This window comes from Sylvia atricapilla, chromosome 5 (genome assembly GCF_009819655.1).
Source record: "Sylvia atricapilla isolate bSylAtr1 chromosome 5, bSylAtr1.pri, whole genome shotgun sequence".
In the NCBI taxonomy this organism is placed as follows: Eukaryota; Metazoa; Chordata; class Aves; order Passeriformes; family Sylviidae; genus Sylvia; species Sylvia atricapilla.
This window is the reverse complement of record NC_089144.1, coordinates 37242274-37266967: the sequence shown is the minus strand read 5'-3', so window position 1 is coordinate 37266967 and position 24694 is coordinate 37242274. Positions and strand designations below refer to the sequence as shown.

At 37.6% G+C, this 24694-nt stretch overlaps 1 protein-coding gene across 6 annotated transcripts in view; it reads left to right on the top strand.

The window, feature by feature from the left end:
• Positions 1-24694, top strand: part of OSBPL8 (oxysterol binding protein like 8) — an 83921-nt gene that overhangs the window by 27111 nt on the left and 32116 nt on the right. For 2 of the 6 annotated variants that reach the window (XM_066319200.1, XM_066319201.1), the window contains exons 2-4: positions 1363-1466; positions 6800-6836; positions 10592-10726. In XM_066319200.1, coding sequence (XP_066175297.1) covers positions 1425-1466; positions 6800-6836; positions 10592-10726 — 214 coding nt within the window. In that variant the 5' untranslated portion in view covers positions 1363-1424. Of the gene's footprint in view, positions 1-1362; positions 1467-6799; positions 6837-9744; positions 9838-10591; positions 10727-21467; positions 21727-24694 lie in introns of those variants that run through there. The other 4 variants (XM_066319205.1, XM_066319204.1, XM_066319203.1 and 1 more) reach the window with 4 other exon arrangements.

Sequence of the window (24694 nt, the reverse complement as noted above, 5' to 3'; positions counted from 1 at the left end):
TTTAGTGAGAATTGCCTTCGTTAATGTCTGAGACAGATCTTGAACCAGAAGATCCTGTGTATTCTGGTTATCTGTTTTATCTTTCTCCCATCCTTCTGAATTCAGGATGTTCCTTAGGTTCCCTGGAGGGACTGTGATGTGTCTTCCCACCTCACCCTTCTGTCTTCACTTAATATGTTTTTACTCTACCTTGCCATTAGCTTGATGCATAGATTAAGCACGTATGCTAACATGATAGCGTAAAAAAACCCAAAACAACACCATCTCCGTGCTACCCCTGCTTTTGTGCAAGTGTTGGTTTAGCAATTGAGTTTGTAATTTCCCTGCTTCCTTCCCTCTCACCCCACCCATGACAAAAGGAAAGAAGAAACTTGTCCTTGGGCTAATTCTCTGATCAAACACTTGCTGTGGCTGGTGGGAGGGGCAGGTTGAGCACGGCTTTGTGGAGGGTGGGACCACAGGGTTTTCTCCCTGCATGATACTGATTGTACTGCTTCAAACAGGTAAGCACACAGCCTCCTCATCCACTGCAGTCTTGTTTGATGGAGGTCTTTGAGAGAGACACAGAGTGGTGGGCTGTAGCTTGACATCTCAATATGCATCCTAGTTTGATCTGCACTTCTCCTGAAACTTGCTTAACAAATCAATGGTTAAAGCACTTATTTTCAACCCAGTTTTACTTAATACTGCAGTGTGTGCTTGTCTCACTAATGACTCAATATGCTGTGAATACGAAGATTCATTGTAGGTTTCATCCTCTTGCAAAAAAAAAAAAAAAAACTAAATAGGAAATGCCTAGAGGCATTGCTCTCTGGCTGTGTGTGGCGACACCCAGATGAGTGCCTGCTGCGCCACAGAAGGCGTTGGCTCACACATATAATATAATTTCCGTGTTTTGGTTCCACAAAGCAATACATGTCTGTTTCTGGAGTTATTCTGGGAAGGCCCCAACTCTGGCTTCTCCAGAACAGCTTTGTTTTGTACCCAAACAGTTGGTGTGCACATGCCTGAGGGGTGGGAGCAGTGTGCTGCTGGGAACTCTGGAACAACGGGAAATGCAGGGCAAAACCTGTGCGTTTGTTTTTTTGCATAACTCCTCTTTATTTGTAGAAGTGCTTGCCTCTGTGGGTAGTTCTTGTTTTGAATATCTGAAACTATTGAGTATCTCAAACTATTCTCTCCATTCCTAAGTTGATTTCTCTGGGTAAATGTTCATGTTTTGCAAGGTAAAACGCAGAGGTTACCATATAGAGGTTATCATATACTATGTAGCCTCTTAAAACAGAGGGGAGAGAAAGGGTAGCTTTCTATTGAATTTCAGCCTTTGGAATTAAATTATTAAATTTTTCTTTTCCCCTCTAGGATCTCGAGCAGCAGGATGGAAGAACTCTAACCGATAGAGTCAGAGAACAGGCCCTTTCGACATGGAGAACATTTTAGTTGATGGGGAGCTGGATAGAAATCCAGTGAGTAACTTAAGTGTGCCTTTTTGTAATGAGGTGAATGTGAAGATGCTTTTGCAGGGAGAGGATCAAATGACTTGAATTTGTTCACTTTTGGTTTGAATTGATATTTTTCTGGTCAATGCATTTGGAATATCATGTAGTATCGTGTATCATTTACTAGATTCTCATGGCGGGATGGTTGAATGTCAAAAAGCTTTCGGATTTTGGATTTGATTTTTGGGTTTTGTCTCAGAGTCCCAAAGGGAAAAGGTATTCCTCTCAGTCTAATTGGCACTTTACTAGTTAGTGACTATGGACAACAGAAAAAATAATGTGGTTCTTGGTGGAATGAGAAAGAAAAGACAGAAGTGATAATTACATGTTACCAGAGTAATCTGCGGTGTAAGAGTTGATAATCTGTCTATAAAATTTCTGAGGCACAATTAAAAATTTTCTAAGCACAATTAAAACCAGGAAAGGCTAGTGAGTGCTATTGTGCTTCATCATCAGTGTTGAAATTATTTAAGAGTTTAGTTTTTCCACAAGCTGTGTCATGTAGAAGTGCTTGAATAGCTGAAGCAGGAAATGTTTTATAGTTTCCAAAGCACTGTCCCCCAAAAGCAAAGTAGGGTGTGTTTCTCTGTAACTGAGGTCAACGTCAAATTTAACACCTCGTTACTGATAAACTGTATTTGTGATAGTCAACTACTACATGGACCTATTAATTTGTTCAAATGCTTTATTATTGTTTTTATCTTAAGTGGTGGGTTTGGAGACAAACTGTTTTGCAGTGCATTAAGAAAATTCTTAGCTTTTTTCCCTAATGAACAAATTCATTGGTTTCCTGCATGGCCCATGCATTTATATCCCAGATGCAGCATGCTGAGTGTCAACTGTGCAGTAGGGTATTTTCATTAAAAAAAAATGCTGTCAGTTAGTTGCTGTGCTCCTTATTTCTTCAAAGTATAAAAGTACCAGTTTACAAAACACTTCAAACTAACACAAAATGTGCTTGTGACATGCCTTCAGAATAGCATGGTCATAAGAAGGTACCTCAAAATAAGTCTCTGTTTTACCAAGACTCCTTTAGAAGAATGCTAAGTTTAAGGAGAGATTGCTTTTCATCCTATGTGCTTATAAAGTGTCATCTCAAAATAATATTTTTTAACTGATGGTATATTGTAATAGGCTACTTTAAGCATTTCTTATTAAAATATTAGCCAGTGGAGTAATTGTCTGTCTAAATTGCAGTTACAATGTCAAGTTTTGTGTGTTTCACTACAAGTGTTAAAAATGTTTTTAAAAGCTTATATCATAATCTAATACACAGCCTAGTAGTGTATATCATAGTAAAAAAAAAAAGTGAAAACTAAATATTAGAAATACCATATGTATTTTAAGAGATATTGACCCAGTAGTTTTGAAGTCCTTTAGTCAGTGCAAATCCTGACACTTCCTAGAAATGTAAATTTTTTGAAATTACGTTGAACATTTTTCAGTATTTCAGTCTTTTAGGTGCAATCTGGTTTTTTTTGGTTTTTTTTTTTTTTAATTCCATTGTCATGACAAAATTAATGAAATATTATGTTGCACTGTGCATGAGGAATACTGATCAATTCTTTCCTCTGCTTTTAAGTCCTTTGGGGTCTTTCTTGGAGGTATCTGAAAAAAAACCTTTCTTAGAGCTGTCAGCTTTCTAATTTGCTTTTTTGCCTTGCTTATAAAAGAACAAAAGATGAGGAGATCACAGACTTTAGTGCTGTGCTCTTTGCTTTCCAGAATGGCTATATGGAAAAGTCTTATATTAAATGCTCTTCCTGTCTAACAATTACATTGATATATACTGAAAGTAAATTTGAAGACAAAGGCTGTGACAGCTCAGCAAACTATTTTTGTAGTCTGACACCATTAAAAGAATGCAAAATAATAGATGCTTTGAGTTCTTTTTTGAGAACGGGTTTGTCTACTTTTTTATAAAACAATAAAAATTAATAATAAAAATAAAAATTTAATCAAGTCTCACTACCCCAGAACTTAAAATATTACATGGAAATGTATGGTATAAACCATTCTTTTTTTGAAATATTTTATTTTAGTAATTTTTAATCACTTCTAACTTTTGCTATGGCATATATTTAATAAATAACTTGCCTGTGATATAACTTGTACAGTCAGTGTTAGTCCTTGCTACTTAATACATCAACAGACATAAAAGCACCTTTTTCCCTTGAAGCATTGAATAGAGGTCCTTTTTATTGATCAGATTAGTAGGTTGGGTCAGTGGTCCTGAATTTAAATCTAACTGGATTAATTTTAATGGTTTACACATATCAGAGACTGCCTTCAGGGAAAGTCTGTCTTCAGCAAAATAAAAACTCAAACTTGGCTTTAGAATGTTCACTTAAACTATTAAAAATTTAGCTGTATGTTTTGATATTAAAAACTGTGTTTTTAAAAAACTTTTGTAATATAAGATTCAGACATGGTAGTGTGACATGCTTTTGCTTTTACCCTAATATTCAGCAAAAGGATTTTGTTTTTTGGAAGAACTTGGCAGATATAACTTAAGGTTTAGTAGCAGTCGTTATAAGCTTTATTTCTGAGAAATGAACATCTAAAAATAGTGCTTTTTTGAAGCACGTGAGCTGTCTTTGTGTAAAAACAATTATAGCTGCTGTCTCATGTGGTGCCTTATATTGCTGGTTTTACTTCTAAGTCTTAGTCAAAAACTTTACTGGGAGGAGGACTAGGCTTCATATATTTTGGTAGCAACATTTTAAAGTAATTGTTCCTCTGTAGAAATGAAATCGATCACATGGTGTTGAGAACCTGACAAAGCACTTGTTCTGTAGTCAAAGTTATAAATTATATAATGTGAAAACCAGGGTAATCTGTGTCTCTGGGAGTATGGGTATGTTTCTCTTAATTTTGTAAATTTAGAAAAAGAGCTGTGGGTGGTGATGGACAGGAATTTCCTGAGAGCATTTTTTTCAGAGGAAACACCGAAGTAGTAAAACTGTCATGTTTTGTTCCCTTAGTTGTTTGGAGTCTCAGTCTGCAGTGGTATGACTTGCAGATGATAGAGGTGCAGTAAGCTGTTGGAAAACGAAAAGGTCTTTTTGGCCAGAACGGCCTCATTTCAGTACCTTAACATCTCGCACCAGTGTTTAGAAATGTATGTTTTGTAAGTTTTAGGTAAAAACAGAGACCCAAATACCTCTGATGAGGAGAGGGGTTGACCAGCAACAGAGGGAGTTTAGAGTGTAAACAGAATGTCAATTGGAAAAGATCAAGGATAGGGTTAGACAGGCTTGTGTTTCAGCCTCTGGCATAGGAGCTGTTTGTACCAGTTCATAGGATTAACCATGCAATGCTAAAATATTTACATGAAAAGCCCCTGCATCGTCATCTCGGGTGACGGGCTGCCCTGCTCTCTGGTTAATATTGTATCTTGGCCAGGGCTGCTTGCAGGGCGGGCAGGGAGACAGGAGCTGCTGCGGTGCCTTTTCTTCATTCTTATTTCTTCCACACATAAGTGCGAGTGAGCTTCTGGCTGAGTCTCAGGTACTGCTGATCCTGTGTGTCTGTTTACAGTGTATTTTTTTCCAGTTCTGTTCTCTTGCTTTCCAGCTGCCAGTGACAAATAAAGCAGCCCGGTGCTGAATAGCGGTGCTCCCAGTCCTTCAGTCAGTGTCTGGACCTCTAGAGTTTCTGCAGGCTTCTTGTTCTCTTGTCAGCCACCATTCTCTTGAACCTAAAATCAGCATAGGGTAGGAGGTTCCAATCTGAACATAAACTGTTTCCTAGTCTGCAGTATGTTATCTGTACATTAAGAATAAACACTTTGCTTTGAAAGCCATTGAATTCTTGAATACATTTCATGTACCACTACCCAAACTTGTCTAGTAAGTACATGAGTTTCACTCTTTGACCTGAATTTAGTCTCTGGCAGAAATAAAAGATTATTTGCCAAGTGTGCTTATATTTGTATTTTATTTCAGTATTTTTCTTTTCAGTAAAGTCCTGTTCCAGAAAGTGCAGAATTATCAAAGGAGGATTCCCTCACCTTTCCAATGATGTGTACTGCAATTGCTGTCTATTCATTGCAGTACTTTGCATTTGCACATTGCACTGTCAATTTACAATTTAACACCCTTAGGCAGATGTGAGGGATAAAAAAAAAAATCAGTGTTTTGAGGTAAGCAGTGCCAGAAAAGATTGCTGCTTGCAAAGATTTTGATTATGATTTTTCTTTTTTACATTTCCTTCTTTTAAGTCCTGATAAGAAAGGCAAGATTGGATCCTCTTTAAAGTAGAGCACGGATTTAGCTGCTTTATGGAGCACAAGTTTTTTTTTGCAAGAGAGAATATATGTCATGTTTGGATTTATTTTTTTAAGAAGGGAATGTTCATTCTGATCAGTATTCTTGTTTTCTCCATTTCTATTATTCACAGATTTCAAATGTAGTAAATCCTTAAAGGCCTAAGTGGAATTTGCCTTTTATCTGTATGTGACTGAGCAAAGTGGTATCTTAGCCTTGATTGTGGTCTTGATTAGCAAGGATTTAAAAAAGATTTCAGATCAGATACCAGAAAGGCATACAGGCTGTTACTGCGTAGTTACCCTCCTTTAGTGCCTATATTTGATACCTTCAGTGGGAGAGAAATTTTATGCAACTTGGTTCTATGGAAATACTTAGACATAAAATATCCTCTTAAATTTAAAACTGCACTGTTTGTCTTGCATCCTAAGCTATTTCAAATGTTACCTGTGTTTGTAGATTAACTGAATCTGTGCCTTCAAAGTCTGTGTTTGTATACAGAAGCAGTTAGGCTTGGATCTAGCATTAGTAGGTGCTTGCACGTTACTTAGGGCTTTAAAGGTGGTTTTTTTTTCCTTTCTTTCTGAAATGCTTCTCTGAAAGTGGAGTGGTTTTGGAAACATTTTGTGTTATTTCAGCTTGCTTCAGAGCTTCAGTCTTTTGAAACCACTCCAGCTTAAAATTCCTTTAAAAATGCTGTGTATCAAGTCATATGAGCACTAAATTGCTGCTGGAGAGTTTCCACTCAGAAGAAGTGGTTTGAGACAGTTGCTGTTTACTAATGATGGCTTCTAATAATGGCTTTTCTATAAGTATATTTGTCAGATTTGTTGCTTCAACTTTTCTGTACTGTGGAGTCTCTTGAGGTCTTGCCTTTGGCATTGAGGTGCATGTTGTATTTTAGTTATGAACTAACACTGTTTTCATTGTCCTTCTTTCCCGCTGCTGCTGCTGCTTTTTGTGCACTTGCTTCTTCCTGGCCTGGATTTTTATGTTTGCTGTTCTTCATTGCTCAACTGTATGTGTACACAGCATTATGGTGAGATCAGAGACTCTCCTGGACAAGCAGGTAAGTAACTCCTCTCTCCTACATTATGTTTGCACATATGTCCATAACAGTTAGCATATATCTTTCCATATAGTTGCTGGAATAAGTACTAGATTTTCTCCTGTACCATAATTGAGAAGTTGAAGTGTGGTGAAAATTTGCTGTTGGAAAACTATTTTGCCTGGCATACCACTCATCCAAATGTTTCCCTACCATAGCCTTTATTTTTTTAGTGGGAAAAGTTTATTCTTCACCTCTCCCAGTCGTAGCCAGGGGAAAAAATCTTTTATATTATTTATCTGGAAGAGAAAAAGCTGTTTTTATCAGTTTGAAATGAAACTTTTAAATGCTGTTGTAGCATACTAAAGACATGGAAATAATGGCTCAGAAACAGTTTTTTTATTTTTGAGCTTGTCCATTTTTAGTGCTGTGTGTGGTTCCCTTAATTTCAGTAATTTCACATATTCAGAATTGAACATTTTTATATATATAGTAGTTCTTCAGGATTGGATCTGGTGAGGTGCTAGGGAAAACTTCAGATGTATGTGCTTACATGCAGTCGAAGACTTACCGGTGCCATTGGTTTGTGGGTGTTATTATGGTAGTATGATTGGTAGAGTAATTTTGCCTGGGATTTAGAGTTTGTGTATGTGGGAAAAAGAAAGGTGCAGGCACAAATTGTTTCTTTTTTCTATGAGAGATCTGTGCAGAAGCTGTGGTCTTAGCTGATATGCTAATTATAGACATTAAAAAACAATGTTGAATTGAATTGTAATAAACCTGTTCCTGTATATGATGTCCTTGTGCTATTTTCAGTGGTGTAGGCACTTTCACAGATTCGTTATAGAAACAGAAGTGGGAATCTGACACTTCACTTTTTTTTATAGCTTTACCTGAAATAAATTTGCTGTAAAGACTCCAATTGATGTTCCTTCTAAGGCATGAATTGCACAGACAAACTTTTATATTAGTAATTTGATTTACCTCAGCATGCTTTCTCAACCCACAGCAGTTCTGTTGGCATTGAAATGTACCCTCTAGAGAGTCACAAGGGGGCTTTGATGTTTACTATTTGTTGTTTTTTCTCTAAAATAAAGCCTTGTCTTCTCCCTCACCTCAGAGCAAATATCTTGGCATTAGGATGAGGCATTTTGCAGGAGGGGGGACAGCTTTGTCCTAGTGGCTGCTTTGGTGTGGATAAATAGTTATATTGTTGACTGATTTATTTCCCCCTTGTTTAGTACTTTATGTACATTTTGTTTAGATACTTTGTATAAAAAGGAGATTTAAAACCTCTCCTGCCAATCATTCTTCAGCTTTATAGATGGAATTTCTCAAAAACCCTCTTGGTTTAAGAAGTTTCCCTTGAATCTCCAGGCATGTGAAGTGCTTGCCACATGATATTCTGTATTAGGTGATACATAAACTCTGTTTGGTAGGAAAAGAGCCTTTCTGACAGTTCTAGGAGTTGTTGCAGGATCTAATTGACTCCTGATGAAGAAATATAAATTTTACAGTGAGCTTGAAACTTCTAGTCCTGTTTGTGTGACTGAGTCACAACTGCTGAATGTACCTTATGCTTTAGTAACACTCATGTGCAGAGCTTGCTTATGCTCAGGGCTACTGACAAGTACTGCCTGAGAAATTACTGCATTGTGACAGCTTTACCTTGGCATTCCCAAAACTTAAAGCTTAAAAAAGAGTTAGCAGTGCTGCATGCTGCCCATTCACAAACAAGCTTTTTGCACAGGTTACTCAGGAGATGGTTGCTAGTGCAATTCCTGCTGTGGAGCCCATGGCATCGCCTGCTGCAGTGGCATGGGGCTGGTGGGGGCACCTGCAGAGCACATTACGCTGAGAAATCCCATCCCTGCAGAAGCTGAGTGCCCAGTGGTTCATCAAAAGGAGTTTTTGGCTAGCTGGCTGAAGTTGGTCCTCCTTCAGTGCACTGTACACCTTAAATCTTTAAACAAGTATAGCTCAGTCTTCTTGCAGTGACCCATTTTGTGCAAACCTGTGAAGCAGCTGTTTTCTTACCCCTCTTTTATTTTCACGTACACAACCTTCTGCTGTACAGTCCCTTCCCAAGACTTTGGCAGCTGCCCTGCTCCCCACTTTCCCTTGCTTGTAGTTGCAGAACAATAAACAGCTAGTTTGGTACAACAAGATCCAAATCAGACAAGACTTTGAAATACTGGCCGTCTGGCACTGATAGACTTGAATTCTGTCAAATTAGCTTGTAAATGAGCTCATTGCCTCCCATGTCAATTTCTTCACGTATTTTTTCTCAGCAGCAGCTCACATAGGGTATAGTTGGTCTGGAACAGAGCTTTAGGTGGCTTATTTCTTGTAGAATTATAGTACAGGTGGATGTACTGCAATCCTTGCGTTCTTCATAGGATCATTTAGAATGGAAAACACATTTTAGAATCATCAAGTCCAACTGTTAACTCAGCATTGCTAAGTCCACCATTAAACCATGTCCCCAGGTGCCACATCTATGTATCTTTTAAATACCTCTAGGATTGGTGACAGTTCCCTGGGCTGCCTCCTCCAATGCTTGAGAAGCCTTGTGGTGAAGAAATTTTTCTAATATCCAATCTAAACCTCTCATGCCACAACTTGAGGCTGTTTCCTCTTGTCCTATCACTTGTTATGTGGGAGAAGCTACCTTTCAGGTAGTTGTAGAGAGCAGTAAAGTTTACCCTGAATCCCCTTTTCTTCAGGCTAAACAACCTCCTCTCCCTCAGCCATCCTCATCAGACGTGTACTCCAGACCCTTCACTGTCTTTCTTGCCCTTCTCTGGACACTCAAGCACCTTTTTATTTTTTCATACTGCTTTGTGTTCATTCCAGGTTTTGCTGCAAAATGTTTCCACTACTGTAATAAGAGTAGTGATAAAGCTAAGAAGGCCTTTGTACTTTGCAGAGTCCATCCAGAGAATAGAACTTGTTTGGTTTGACTCAAATCTTCTGCTGAACTTTTAAGGAAAGCTTGGGAACTCTTAAAATCATCAGTGTTGTAAGTTCCAGTCTTTTCTTTAGTAAATATTGCTTGTTTCCCTCTCTGAACACATTGTCAGTATATCTGCTTTTCCACAACAGGTGTTACAGAGGACAGGCATTCTTTAGCTATGAAAAAAGGTACAGTTTTGTTGTGCCACTTAATAAGATGTACAGAAACTATAAAACAGAATGGCTAGCCAGGTGATCCTAAAAATAGATAAGAAGACACCAGACAAGTCTTGCAAACTGATGAGGTTCAAGGAAAGTAATGCTTCTGCTTTAATCCTTTGCCTTGACAGAATTTGTACATGATATGGATTGCTAAGATTTGCTTCTTGTCATGTATATACAGACACTGCTCTTAGCTTTTTGGGATTTTGGTACAGCTTGATCTGGTAAGCTGTTTCATGGGTTGTCTGAGTTGTGGCTAGTTAAACCAAAAGCTATTGTGGAAGTGGCAAAAAAAAGAACTATTTCAGAAAATAATCAACAGCTGAGTGCTGTAGCTGTATTGAATATCAGCCATTCCAACCTCGTGCTAATTTTTGTTTCCATCTTTTGCCTCATGTCTTAGACCAGTCTTACTGGCTTGTTTCTGTCATCCTCTCCAAAGCAAATATCATGTTTGAAAACCTCTGTTTTTAGAATGAAATGTTACACAACAGAGCAGTGGTGTAACATACAGTTTCATAAGTAGGAGTGAAGTTCTTAATACAATTCTGTGCACAAGCACATAACATCATTGAATGAGCATCCATTTTGTATTTCAGCAGTGATAACAAACAGTGATGAACACCCAATAACTCCAGGAAAAATGAACCAGCACCAGGGGAAAGAAGCCTATTTTACTCCAACCAAAGAGTTACTCCAACCATGTCTCAGTCCAGGAACTGCCCATACTCATGGTAAGACAAAGTTATTTTTTACTGAGGTTTTAAAGAACTTAAATTCTGACATTAATTATCTGTCCCAAATATTGGTTCAAAAATCACTGTTTTACAATAAAGAGGTAAGGAAAAAAGCATGTTGCAATTTTGTATGGAATTATTTGTATCTTTATGTGTTAATCTGAAGCAGGAAAAAATGCATTATATGATGCACTAGTTTATTAAGGCGTGCTTTGATTTATTTAATGGGAGAATAGTCCACATGATGGTAAATGAATATTTATGTGCAGTCTTGTAAAACCCATGGTAACATTCTTTTCTCAGTATTCAAGTTGTGTCTTTATGCAGCAGTGTTATGATGTACCATAAGTGGAACTTTTGTGGAGAGATACTTCAATTACTTCTACTGGAAGACCTTTCTCTTAAAAAAAAAAAAAAAAAAAAAAAAAAAAAAAAAAAAAAAAAAAAAAAGGAAAAGAAAAGTCTCAACACTATTTTTTGCCAACTTTCAAGTGGTCCCTTTACCTTGCTTAAACCTGTTGTAAACAAACTCTGGATCCATGAGAACTGACTGGATGGAAAGTGAAACTCATTAGTAGACCTGACATGCTCATAGACATTAAAGAAACTAACAAAAAAAAAAGCAATAGATGCTGTCTTTGTGCTTATTTGCATTTGAAGCTACTTGCATTTATTGCTTACGAAATCATTTGACATCTTTCTTGGGGTGTGTGAAGTTCTTAGTGAAAATTTCAGGCTTTTAAAATTAATAATCTCTTAACTTTTACTATTGGCAGCCATGCTAGTCATCCATTCTTCCTTCAGTTTTTTTTTCATGTGTAGTGTTCCTGACATGGTTTTATATTTTTCGCTGGTTTTGGTATGAGTCTCCCTAACTGCCACAGCTTGATTTGTCAAAGTAATGATAACTAGTGTTTCAGAGCAATAAAGGCAGTGTCTTAGGTACCTTTGAATAATACTCTGTTTTCCCATTCAGGTCTATTAGACAAAACTTTGAAACAAAGACAGTTGTTACTGTGCTGAATCTGGTAGTATTTAGTATTCTAGTGTGTTCTAAAGTTATTATGGTAGTATTTTTGGTACTACACACAGCTAACTTCAAGTATTTCCTAATTCTTGGTGTTAACTCACTGGAACAGCACTTGGTGTCCTCTGGCTTATGTCAAGCTTAGTCTGGAAATATTTTCTGTATAATATAAATATAACTGGTTTGTAATTTTTATTATGTTGAAAGAACTTTTGGTTATTTTCTCTCTGTACTGTGTTGTATTTTTTACTAGACAAACGCTGGAGTTATGTAAGTGTATTTAAATATTCTAATAAATTCTTCCTTTTAATATTGATATTCTCACTAAGTTATAAAGTAAAGCTGTTGTGTTAATTCACGGCTTTCACTCATAGGAAAATCATTAAAGTGGGCCTGAAAAGCACTAAGACTTGATTGTCCTACGTCAAGCTCTTTGTAGATACTAAGTTTTCTCTGCAGAATTTTTTTCTTCTGAACATTTCAGGCCTTATAAATGAATGTAGACCAATTAAATGTATTAGTGCCTTTTTTTTTAGCATCAGTCATCACTGACTTAGTTTTCCAGGACAATTACTAAATATAAGGCTGTACTTTCATGAAACAAGAAACTTGGCTTGCATTCAATTTTAGTAGAGAGATGGTACAATGTGGACTAGGCTTCACAACCCACAATTACTGTCTTGCAGCCTATCTACAGCTTGGAAGGTGATCTTTATGGAGTGGGTTGATCAACATTTAAAAATTGGGTGAATATTCGATGGTAGTCTTTCCTATGGCAAAATTACAGTGCTGGTGAAAATGTGAGCTTATTACACTGGAGAAAAAATGATGTAGTGGAAGTCTGAAAAATATGAAGTAGAACAGAGATTAATGTGATGGAGTACTTGAGGCTTACTGTTGTAACTGCAATCCAGTTAACCAAGATCTTTATGATGTGTCCTGTGGTACAATAGAATGAGGTTATGACATGTTTAGATACAGAATTTGAAGGCATTTACAAGGAACTAAATGGCAATACTTTCAGTCACTGACACCTGAAGTCATCCTTAGGAGATGAGTAATGTAAGTAAACAATTCAATATCATGCTAGGCACAGAGTAACAGAGAATCAAACCAGAAAAATGTGTGATACCATCTACAAAGAACTGATTAAATATATGTAAGGGAGAACTGTGACACAGGTACTTTGCTTTTGCTGCTGGTCAATTGGATGTTGTGCAATGCTATTTGGCCACTTTTACCTAGGTTATTTCCTGCTGCCTGAATAAAAAGCACCTGTGTTGCAAGGCCACTTTGGCATAGAACTTGTAGCTCAAAACCAGATGGGTGGGAATGGAACAAAGCCTGTGATGGGGCTCTTTGGTGAGCAGCACCAACTTTGGTGGTAACGTGGAAACAACCACGGTGGCTGTCTACGGACAGACATGCTCAGTGACCATTTTTTGGAAAATCTACTGGAACAAGTTTAATGTCTGTCATCTGCTTGTGTTTTAAGTAAGATCCTAATGACAAGTGTTACAAATATGGTTAAAACTACATGAGTCTTACTGTGAGGTACAGAGATAAACATTTAACATCAGTTTGAGCCACTGGCTTCCTGTATGGAACAAAGAGAAACATGTAATATGTCAATGTAAAGTTGTAAGTGGTATGTATTTTATCATTTAGGTGCTGCTGTGTATAAATACTGTGGTTTTATTTCTGATCATAGCTCTGGATTTCAGAAAGCTTCTATTTTCCTGTACTTAGTTGCTTAATCTAAAACATGCCTTCCTCCTCGCTCACTCCTGTCACTCTTGTGAGATGGAGCTTAGTATGTTGTCTGAGACAGAGATGGGAGTAGTCTTCTTGGAGTCCAAACAGATTTGTACAAACTGATGTGGCAGCATTGTCTGGTAATTGTGCAGCAAAAGTCTATTTAAAATGTCACTCTTCTACATGATCTTTGCACTGTTTTACAAAATATTTTTAAGATCCTTGAACTTACACTGTCCTTTATTCTGAGACTGAAGTAGCTTACCTGTTAGGCTACAGATTGCATGTGTAGGTGTGAAGGTCACACTCACTTCCACAGAAAGCTTTAGCAAGGTTGTTTGATAGAAATGTATTTTTAAAAAAGATGGTGGAGATTTTTTCCATATTATTTTAACTTGTTTATGTAGAAAGTTTAGAATTTTAGTGGCCAAACACTAACTCAGCCATAATATAGCATTGATCCTGAGATGGGCTTTTAATTTTAGTTTTTGTGAACTTAATTTATTCCTGCCTTCCCCATCAAGTAGTTAGCTAGAGTGCCAGAATAGCCTAGTCCTGATCATAAACCTACAATTAATGTGTCTTGAACTTACTAGAGGATTATACTATGCTTTTTGCTCAATATTTTGACTTGTCAGACTTGGAACAGGACCTAAATAATTCAGTAGCCTTTTGATGGAAAGTTGAATGAGCTTGAGGGGTCAGCTTTATCTGTGAAGCTTTGCTTATGTTTGTGGTATGGTGCGTCTTTGGGCTCTAGTGGGCAGCATGGCCTTGCAACTCACCAAGACCATTTATTTTTAAGTGTAGTGTGTATAGATGTTAATATTGCTAAATCATCTTTCAATTTTAGCAGCTGACACACAGATAGTATGATGCTAATTTAGCTCGTTTTCTGTATTGCATTCAGTGGTTAAAAACGTTATTAGCTATTAATGAACAATTAAACTTCTATGAAGCTTACTTTTGCTTGCTGATGTTGTCTTTTTATGTCAAATTATCCCTGGTAAGTTGAATTCTTGTAAATCTTATTAACTCAGGCATACTGATTTATTTCTTTGATAAAATTAATTAGTGCAGAAATAGTGATCACATAAAATTTATGAAAATCAGCAGTCTGGTAATAAATGATAATGTTTTTAACTTTAAAATATTTTCTTAAAACATATTTCAAACTTTATGAAGACAGCATAGATGCTTAAATAGCAATATTTGTGGTAAATAGAAGAATCTAGTTAAGATAGTATTATTAAAAATTCTGGAATAGAATGCTTGAAAATGTCAGACTTTTCTGTATTTTTCCTGTTTTTATCAAAACAGCAGTGAGATGAGAATGAGGTGAAAATGTGAAAATGTGAGTGTGTCCTTGTGGGATGTGTGCCCAGAAGGAGGCTGACAGGAGATAAGAAACAGGGTCTGCCTTTCTTTTCCAGCAAAGCAGTAGTTGTTAATTCAATTTGCAATGCCATTAAAAATATATTGTGTTACGTGACTGAGAAGCAGAAGTGGCTTAGATGCAGAGGGAGGGTTGACAGTGGAAACAAAATTACATGTATGCCAGTGATGATGATCACCATTAAATGGAAGAAAGTGAAGATGATTTTGGGAAGAGTGAGGGCATTTTTGTCTGTGCTGAGCTTGTACTTTAAACAACTTGAGAGGAAACATTTAAAGGATATGGTAGTGCTGGGATTTTAGTCCACAGGCTGCTGCATTTTTTGAGAAAATAGGAATTCAACTATTTTGGTATGTGAGAGAAGGTGGAAAGCGAAGAATAGGTGTTTTCAAGCTGTAGGTCCTAAAGAAGACTTATTAGCTGTTGAAGGGATGAGATGCTTTTGGAGTCTTAATGACCCAGCAAATATCAAACTCAGATGCTACTGACTGTGTACCCAAGTTAAAGCTGATTTGTTTCAACCTGTGCAACCGGCAGCTTTAAAAAAACATTTATTTCAGTTTTGCTCAGATGACAACAGGAGCACAGTTTGTTTCACTGGGCAGTAACAAAGGTCTTGGAGCTCCTGACTCGTCATCCCTGTTTCGGGTTCCTGGTGGTCAGCGTGCAAGAAGCCCTGGAGATACAGCAGTGCATCTCCTCTTAACCAGCTGTCAGTGGAAGACAAATTCATGCAGACCAATAGAAGGAAAGATGCAATGCCATGACAGTGAACTCGAAGCCTTTTCAAAGAATGAGCAGCTCTACCTGAGACGGGCACTTGGCTGTGGTGCTCTGGGCACATTTCTGCCAAGGGGTCACAACAACCTGTTCTTTCATATGTATGCATGGGGCTGAAGCCACAGCAAAGGGCAACTGCCTTGGAGCTGGGGACAGAAATTCCACTGCCCATAATTACAGCAGATGGATGCATTGAGCACAGGCTAGGCTGTAATGCCACTGGGAGTGATCACTGCTTAAATGCCAGTTTGTGCTGTTATTTTTTTTTTCCAGCTAATGCTTTCAGTGTGTTAGTAATTCTTTTTGATAATAATATTTGGCTCGCAGATGGCAAAATCTTGCCAATCTATCTTGTTCCAAACGAAGCTGTTTCCTGGAGAGTAGAGTTATATTTCATCTTTAATAGTAATTTCTGGTTTTCTTCTCACCTTTCCTGTGAGTTTACTTTCTGCGTGTAGGCAGACCTAGTCATGGAAGTAATTTCATGCAATCTCCTGTTTACCTTCACTATATCTGCTCTTTGGATAGAGAAACTGAAGAATGCCTAAATAACTTAGTATCTTGACAAAGTAAGAACAATTTATTGCTAAGCGTGTCATGCTTTGTTACTTCATCTTCCCATAAGTCTGTCTCATTGTCTCACTGCTAAAGAAGAAACTGTTAAAGGTCTACTTGAGGCTCTCCAAAAAGGTTTTTTCTTAATGCTTCAATATTGACAGTAAGTGTTGCTTCTGAAGTAAGGCACCTTCTCTGCAGAGTAAATGCATTTAATGTCTTAGAAAAATGTTAACACTTTTGCTTTCTCCTGTCACATAAGAATTCTTTCTAAAACCTTACAAGCCCTCATGCTTGGAGACTCTTGGTCTTTGTTGTTGTTTTCTTACTAGGTATTTTAATTTGTCTTGCCATGCTTTTGATGATGAGGAAGTATTTTGGAATCAACAGTGTGTGGGAGCCATGGGCACTGGTTGTTCTTTAGGTGGTGTTGGATTAATGCCTATTTTCCTGCTGCAGGGTCCTGAGCCTAGAGACATGGGTGGTCACTTTTCAGTTTTTTGACAGAGTGAGGAAGTGAAGCCTCAGTTCCACAAAACTGTAACTTATTTGGAGTAGCTTTAGTGATGCTTGTCTTAAATGGGATGTGAGTGAGGCTGTAGTCACAATAGGAGAAAGGAGCTTGAGCCCTAAATAATCTGACCTTTGTCTGTGTTATAAAACTGAATTTCTTGTAAAATATTTCAAGTTCTGCTGTGTGTGGTTAGTCTCCTGAATACACCATCCTGACCTCCTGCTTTCTTACTGTCATGCGTACTTGGGCACATTCCTCTCTGCAAGTCATTGCGCTTATTAGAACTTGCTATTTCTGAAATGCTACTCCACCCTGTATTTGTGGCTTGGGTAAATTGCATATACTGCTTTCTGTGTGGGTTATAGCTTTATGAAAGTGTGGTACTGGGCTTAAAAGGTACAGCAGGGCTGATTGCTGTGAAACATCTCAAAGAGAGTTCTTTTTCTTCATAACAGTCTCTGCAGGACTGGCCTACTTGAGCCTGAGCCATGACTTTGAGAATTTTTTAAGTGTTGAGATGACAATGTTGAATGTTGAAACCTGAGCAGTGAGCAAAGCTATTTACTCTGTGTGGGAGGAGCTCAGCAGGCTCTTGGGAAGTGAGGAGGTGCAGCCAAGTACAGTTGCCAGCAGTCATTGGGAGCCTTGGTGGTCATTCATCACCACTCTCAGGCTTACCTCTGGAATTACTCCTCAGGTAAACTGCACTGGACTTGGAAATACCTGAGAACAGAAGAATATTTGGTGAAAGAAATTTGCATCTCTCAGCTACTCTCCAACTTGTAGCCTTATGGTTTAGGTATAATTTTTTTCTGAATCAAATATCAGTGCCGAAGGCAAGTATATCTTTAATACCCTTTTTATTAAATAGGAAAAAAAACCACTTTGCTTCAACTCCACATGTGAAAATCTGGTGTTGGATAAAACCTTCATAGGTATGATAGTCTAGCTGTTTTTTTTTTTTCTATTTTCTGCATGCTGCAGAGTGTGTTTATACTGCATGTAGAGAATTATTTATGACCTTTTCATGGACTGGGGGGAGAATTCTACTGGAAAAGGTAGTGATGTTGAAATGTCAGGGTAAATTACTGTCAAAACTGCAGGGCAAGTCTGTAAAGCTTCTGCCTTCCTTTACTACACCAAGCTTTTCTTCCTCTTCCTTTTTTCTCTAGCTTTCACAGAGCTTTGTTTTAAGATTTTGATTTTTCCTTGGGTACCTGTAAGGGAAAAAGTATTATTTCTTTTACTTTGCAGTACTAGACATAGTCTTAGTCTTAGTTGTATTACTTCATCAGTATCAGTTTGTAGAATGTGTTAGTAATTCTAAACTTCTGAAATCTCTATGAAAACGATTATTATAGTGAAAATTCCCCATTTGGGTAGTTCAGATTTGATTTGAGTTCAATTTCATTGAATTCATGCATTTACAATTTAGAGAAGTCTTTTTTGTTAAGACTGTTTTTCTCATCTGTAAATATTGTTTCATTGGAGTAGTGTTTTAAAACTAAAACCAGACTTCGTCAAAAGTGTTCACAAGTTGTCGGAACTCCACATATCTTCTATTTTACTTTGTTTTGTACTCTGAGCTTTTAAATTTTGCTCCAGGCAGTATCCTGGAAGAGGATCTTAAGCATGGGATGAGGATTGGTTTTTCAGCCAGTATTTACTATTTACTATTGAAGAAGCCCTGATTCTATATCAGATGTGAGAAATGCATTTCGTCCTTTAGGACAATATATACATTAAATAAGTTCTCCTTCTCTAAGGAGATTGACTGAGAATGAATTCTTCCCCTTGTCCTCCCCCCCACCCTCCTGCCCTGAGATACTTAAACTAAATATTTCATGTAGTCATGTAGGGATTTTTGTCTTCCTACTGATATAGGTGTTTTATAAAACAGAGAAACCAGGAAACTTTTTTTCTGTTTGTGTCATACTTGATCTAGTGCCTTCTATCATGACTTAAACTTTTGTTAGGAAAAAACTCATATATTCATGTACAGATACACGGTGTCATTCACCTGATGCCTTTAAGCTAAAGTGCAGATACTTTCCTGGTTTTGCAGACTTTTTTCCATGTCTGACTTATGCAATTGGTCTTGGCTGTAGTTCTATTCATGAGTATCTGAAACTGTCTGAACTTCTAAACTGAGCATGAGAGCACATTTTCTGAATATATCAATTCTTAAAGCACTCAAAACTAATATCAAAAGGATAGCAATCTGACTGGGACATTAGTCTAAGATCACAAAGTCTGCTTCCTTCAGTTGATAGACCTATTCTGTCTGAATTTATTTTCAGGAACAAGAGAAGAAGAAAAAGGATTTATGGGATTTTTTTTGTCTTTACGGGGGAAGGAGTGAAGAGATGGAGGAAGCTTAAATTAGATTTTTTCTTTTCCTCCTCTGTTTTAGTGGTGAGACAGTCATATTTTGGTACAAAGCTCAAAGGCTGTCTCTCTTGTGTTGCTGTTGAGTTAAAGCAGAAGGTGCTAGATAACAGCTTCCTTGACTGGAGAGAGCCTCAGAGGGGAAATGTAACATTATCCATACTAAAATTCTTAATTTTATCTACCCAAAGAGTTCAGTTTCAGTTCTAAATGGAGAAAAGGGCATAGGAAGGAGAAAGAGGTATTTTAATCTGTTCCTGTTTACACTTTGGCTACATGAGCAGTGTCAAGGGACCTGAGAGGGCATGGAGAGAACTAAGGGAAAGGCCTTCAGGATTATGTGGTTTCCTGAAACCCCCTGGAAATAACAGCCACTTCTTAGTAACGTGAACATAAGGTAGCAGAGAAGGGCCAGTTGTCAAATAGGCTGCTGGGCTGGCAGGTAGGGCCCAGCAGCTGGAGGCAGATGCAGACCAAGTGGTGTGCAGGTGTCTGATGGAGGGGTCTCCCCTCCCTTTAGTCTGTGTGACCCAGCTGTTCCAGTACCAGAGAGACATGGAAACACCGGATACCAGTGTCAGCAGTGTTCTGGGCAGGGTCACAGCCCGGACTCTGAAAGAGGAGATTACAGCCCCATTAACTGGGCAAGGTAGGTCTGTAATGAGAGGATACAGTTCCTCCTGTGTGTAAGGGGAGTTCTACTGCAACTTTCTCTTGAATTTAATTAGAGGAAAGAAAAAAAAAAAAAAAAAAAAGCATAGTCTGAATAAATTTGGACCACGATATTTGCTCTATTTTGTAGTTAAGACAGATTTGGAGAAGTGATATGAAGCTGTGTTTATTAAAACAAAACAAACAAACAAAAAATCCAAACAGAAAAAAAGGTAGTGTTAGTTCTCCTTGCATTTCCTCTTCATTGCCCTGCCACTCCACTCCTTTAGTTTTTTAGCTGCTTTTTCTGTTCCTTCTGGGACATCTGGACAAGAAGTGTTTCAGCTGAAGGAAATGAGGCACAGCATTGGATAAATGGAGACAGGCCTGAATACATGATGCTTATTCAGTTTTTCCTACTCCCTGTGCTTAAGTGAATCGTGTTTTTCATATAGCAGATAATGGTTTCTATTAATGGCTATCCATGCCTCATCTTTTTTTTTTTTCTGGTACATCTTTTTTACCTTGTCATATATTGGGAAGTTAACTGAACTTCTTTGTATATGGAGATGGAGTAAATAGTATTATTTGAGGATTAATCACGTTCATGCTACTATTGATTTAATTTATGACACGTGATTCACTTTGTAAGAAAAGGAGACATCTAGTATGGAGTAAGGTAAGAACTCAAGTTCTTATTTTTAAGGCAATTCTTGGTGTCCTGTTGTCTTGTTTGTCAGTAAAGAAGGTTTCAAAGCCTGCTTTGTCAGAAGTAAGGTTTGATGGGAAAATGGGGCCAGCGGAGAAGCACCAAATGGGAGTTTCACATTTGCAAGAGGGTGGCTGTGGAAACTAGCCATTGTGGCAAAGAGGCTGCTGGTGGAATGAGCAGTGGATGAAGCTGTTAGGGAGAGATTATATCACTTTATTCTAGTAGGTGCCAGCAGGAGGAGTTTGGACCAGCAGATTTCTAGTCTTGAGGCACAGTTTACTGGAATATTTTTAATGTTTAAAATTTAAGCTGGCCCATTTAAGTGTTCTATTCATTGAATAAAATACTTGGTGCATTAATAATAAAAAGCATTTTTTGTGGAGATTATTTAGGCCAGGTCTTTCATGAGTCAGGTTGGTTTGTATATAAAAATATGGGAGAGTTTTAAGAAGAAAAAGCAATTGCCTCACCTTCTAAAGAAAAATGAGAAATGAAGATGTAGAGGTCACGGCAGTCAGTTGACAAACCCTAGTTTGGTGAGTGCCTGAATGGGAAAGTTCAACTTGGCTGCGTAATGCAAACAATTGACTCCCTTTTCAGATTCCCATAGCATACCACAATATCAAACGGGGAAGCCACAAAGCTCATGAGTTGTCCTTTGTGCAGTATAAATTTGGGACTTCAAAGACTAACAGGAACTTGATTTAAGGAATCCTTAAAACATAAGTGCCATTTTTGTGTGCTTAGAAATGAGTAGGACCAAAACTGAGGTAAAAAATGAGAAGTGGTGTTTTTCCCAGAAAAAAAGGAGCTGAAGCAAAGCCATTCCACTTTAAGCATCCTAAGGGCTTTGAAGAGGGGAGTATAGTGTTGCTTGGCTTGCTGCTGATTTGGCAGCCTCTGTCTCTTCACTGCATTTTTCATGTGCGCCCTTCGTTTGTTTCTTTTTTTTCCTCTTTTGTATCTTACTCATCAGAATGTGAGGTAAAAGGCTGCTACCGCAACACACTTGCTCCAAGCAGCTTATGCTAACCAGCTTTCACAGAGAACATAATCCTTACACAAACACCTTAACTCATGAAGGAAGAAGGTCCAGTGCGACGTAGGTTTTCTTCATGTGCTGGGATTTCATCTGTGTTTTCTCCAAGAGCTGATGGCCGCAAGCTCGTCCGGAATGCTTCATTTGGTGGATATAACGAGCTCTCTCCTGCTTTACCAGGTTTGTTTCAGTCCTGCATTTCTTAGAATGTACAGAAGCGAATATAATTTCCGCCTCAAATTGTCATGCTTGAATGAGAGTAATGTACCAAGATGTCAGTAGAAATCGGAAAGAATATTTATTGCTTGCTTGCATTTAGATAACAGCTCTTTGTAGTGGCAAGATTTGCAGACAGGGAAATGAGTAAGATAGTTTTTACACTGCCACAAATCTCACTTTAACATGCATTGGTGTGTTTGAGGCTGACTGGAATGTTTATTTTGGTAGTTCGGGCTTTTAGGACTGAGGTTCTGTGATGTGGTTTATAAATGCCTTCCTCTCTTGTACTTTCCACTGCTCCCCCCACCCCCGCTTCCACCACACACGCATAATGGTTCTGCCTTAAAATTATCAGCTACAGCAGAAGGTTTTCATTTAGCTGTAATAACTGGAAAATCTGCAGGCTGGTCATCAGTGACATAAAATGACAAGATAGAAAATGAAGGCTAAAACCATAGCCTTGTTTAACTCCATTGTGCAAGATTTTAAAGGCTTAAAATCCCTGAAAGGGCTTTAATCTCCTTTCGCTCAGATTTGTTGTTTCCTGAAAATCAGTACTGGAATATTGAAATGAATTTGTGGATTGAAATGATTTGTAGATCATTGCATATCTTTGTTCATAATGTGCACTTCTGATGTAGGTACCTGAATTTCAGCACTTTCTTTCAGAAAGCCTCAGTGCTTGAAAATGTGTTACAAGGTCACCCATTCCTAAAGGGGGACATAGTACAAGCTGTGCATTCTTTCCAGAATTGCTCTGGATGTGGGATTTGTCTTGTGCATGCGCAGAGATGCACTTTATTGTGTAGTTCCACGGGGCCAGGATGTTGGGGGGGAAGGAAAGGGGGGAATAAAATAGTTTTCACTTTCTATTGCATCCCTCCTGCAGCATGGCTCACTGAATTTGTAAGCTCTGGTTCTGAAGCCCTGGAGCTGAGTCGAGTGCTGAGCATGGGAGAGGTTGCATGTTTTATTAAACTTGTTTTATCCTGGAATGTTTCCTTTTACTCTCTTTCAGGAAATGATTAGCCTTCTAACAAGAATCTAACACTGAGGTTTTTTGAGGCTGCTTACGAAATAAAAGATCTCAAAGCTTGAAAGCATGGGGTTGGCAACTAGACAGATGCTTCCTACCTTTAAAAGAAATATATGTAATCGGGTAATTAGTAGAGGGAAAAAAAGGGATCTCAGTTTAAATTTGCTTCCTTTCTGTATAGAATTCTGCAATTAAAGCTGATCACTGTTCATAAGCAGACAATGAATGACTACTTAAAATGCAGAACAAATGGAAAACAGTTTTAATGAAAAAGTTTAGTGTGTACGTAGACTTAAAAATGCTTTCTCTTTTGGAATCTTCCATATATCTGAGGAATTTCAACATTCCTAATATGCTAATGAACACTCTTTATATATTCTTTCAGTTTAGTTTAAGCAAAGAGTAATTGTCCCTTTTAAATATACTCATGTATAGTAGGTGATGACGGTCTTTTTTTCCTATTATTTTATATAGTGCTAATGGAAGAAAACACTACTGTTAGAAAATACATAAAAGAACTTTGCTTACTTTCCTGATTACTTGGCTTTCGAAGTCCTTGGAGGAATCTGAATTAGCTAATGTGGGATTGTACTCTTAAATCTGGTTGTCAATAAGCTTTTGAAAGTCAGTTAAAAAGATTATGGTTCCCTGTGTTTAATTCTTTAAAAAGATTTTTCCTTTTTTTTCCTATGTGTTTATTATATGCCACCAGTATTGATAATTCCCACTAATTGCAGCTCATAGTTCTTCCAGAAGCATTTTCCAGCTCAATTGTATACCACTCCAGCTCCTCATGTATACCACTCCACATATATACCAGTAATCAAATCAGGCTGTTTGTTTATTTTCACTTGGAAGTCAGTAATATTGTTGCTTGGATTGCTGTTTGTGATCTTTTCATGCATTGCATTGCTTTTTTACTGTTTTTTTCTGTATGTTTGAAATAGAGCCTCCAGTGGATAGTAATTATTTTTTTAATGGATAAAATAGATCTGACATTAAAAAGTGACACGCTTATTTTCTGATGTATTTTTCTCATGTGTTGTAATTGCAGATGGCATTTGTTGAGAGACACAAAACCAGTATTCAAGATGTAAGAGTTAGGTGGTTGGTTTTGGTTTTTCCCTTCCTTTAAAATTGACTGAAGAGACAGATTGTGGGTGCAACTTCAAAAACCATATGATATGCTTGAAAACTGAAACCTAGCGAGTTTTTTTTAAACTGTACCCTACCATAGTCTTTAATTTTGCAGTGTATATAGCCTAGTTTTTTGTCAACAACAGTGTTGTGAAGTTTTTTGTGTTTTTTTGTTTTGGTGGCCTTTTTTTGGTTGGTTTTTTTTGTTTTTGGGTTGTTGTTTTTTTTTTTTTTTTTTTTTTTTTTTTTTACTGCATAATCTGTCTCAATCTCTAAAGCAGCACTGTTTGATTTAGTTTCATTGACTTCTTTTATGCAAGGGTTCTGGTTCCTCTGTCAGGCTCTTAAATCTCTCTGAAAGCTCCTAGTGAGTTTTAATATGGATTTTCACATGCAAGTTTTGGAAGAACATGCTGAGTGCTCACAGTAGAAATGCACTAATGGACAGTTTCCCTTGGCTTCTGAGGTCATACCATGAACTGTGCCTGACTGCACTGGCATTGGGATCAGCTTTCGGAGTCCATGGCACCTGAGCTATTAAGATGAGGATCACACTGGGAGAAGGTCTGTTAAGATGTGGTGTTGCTCTGAATGCAATTGCTGATGCCCAGAATTGCTTTAGAGTACTGTAGTGATGCTTGTCACTCTAAAGATTGCTTTCAGAATTGTAGATAGAAAATCATACATAAATTCAAAGGATTCAATAGAGATGAAATTACAGAAAGGGACTGTCTTCAACACCTGAATTTCTACATT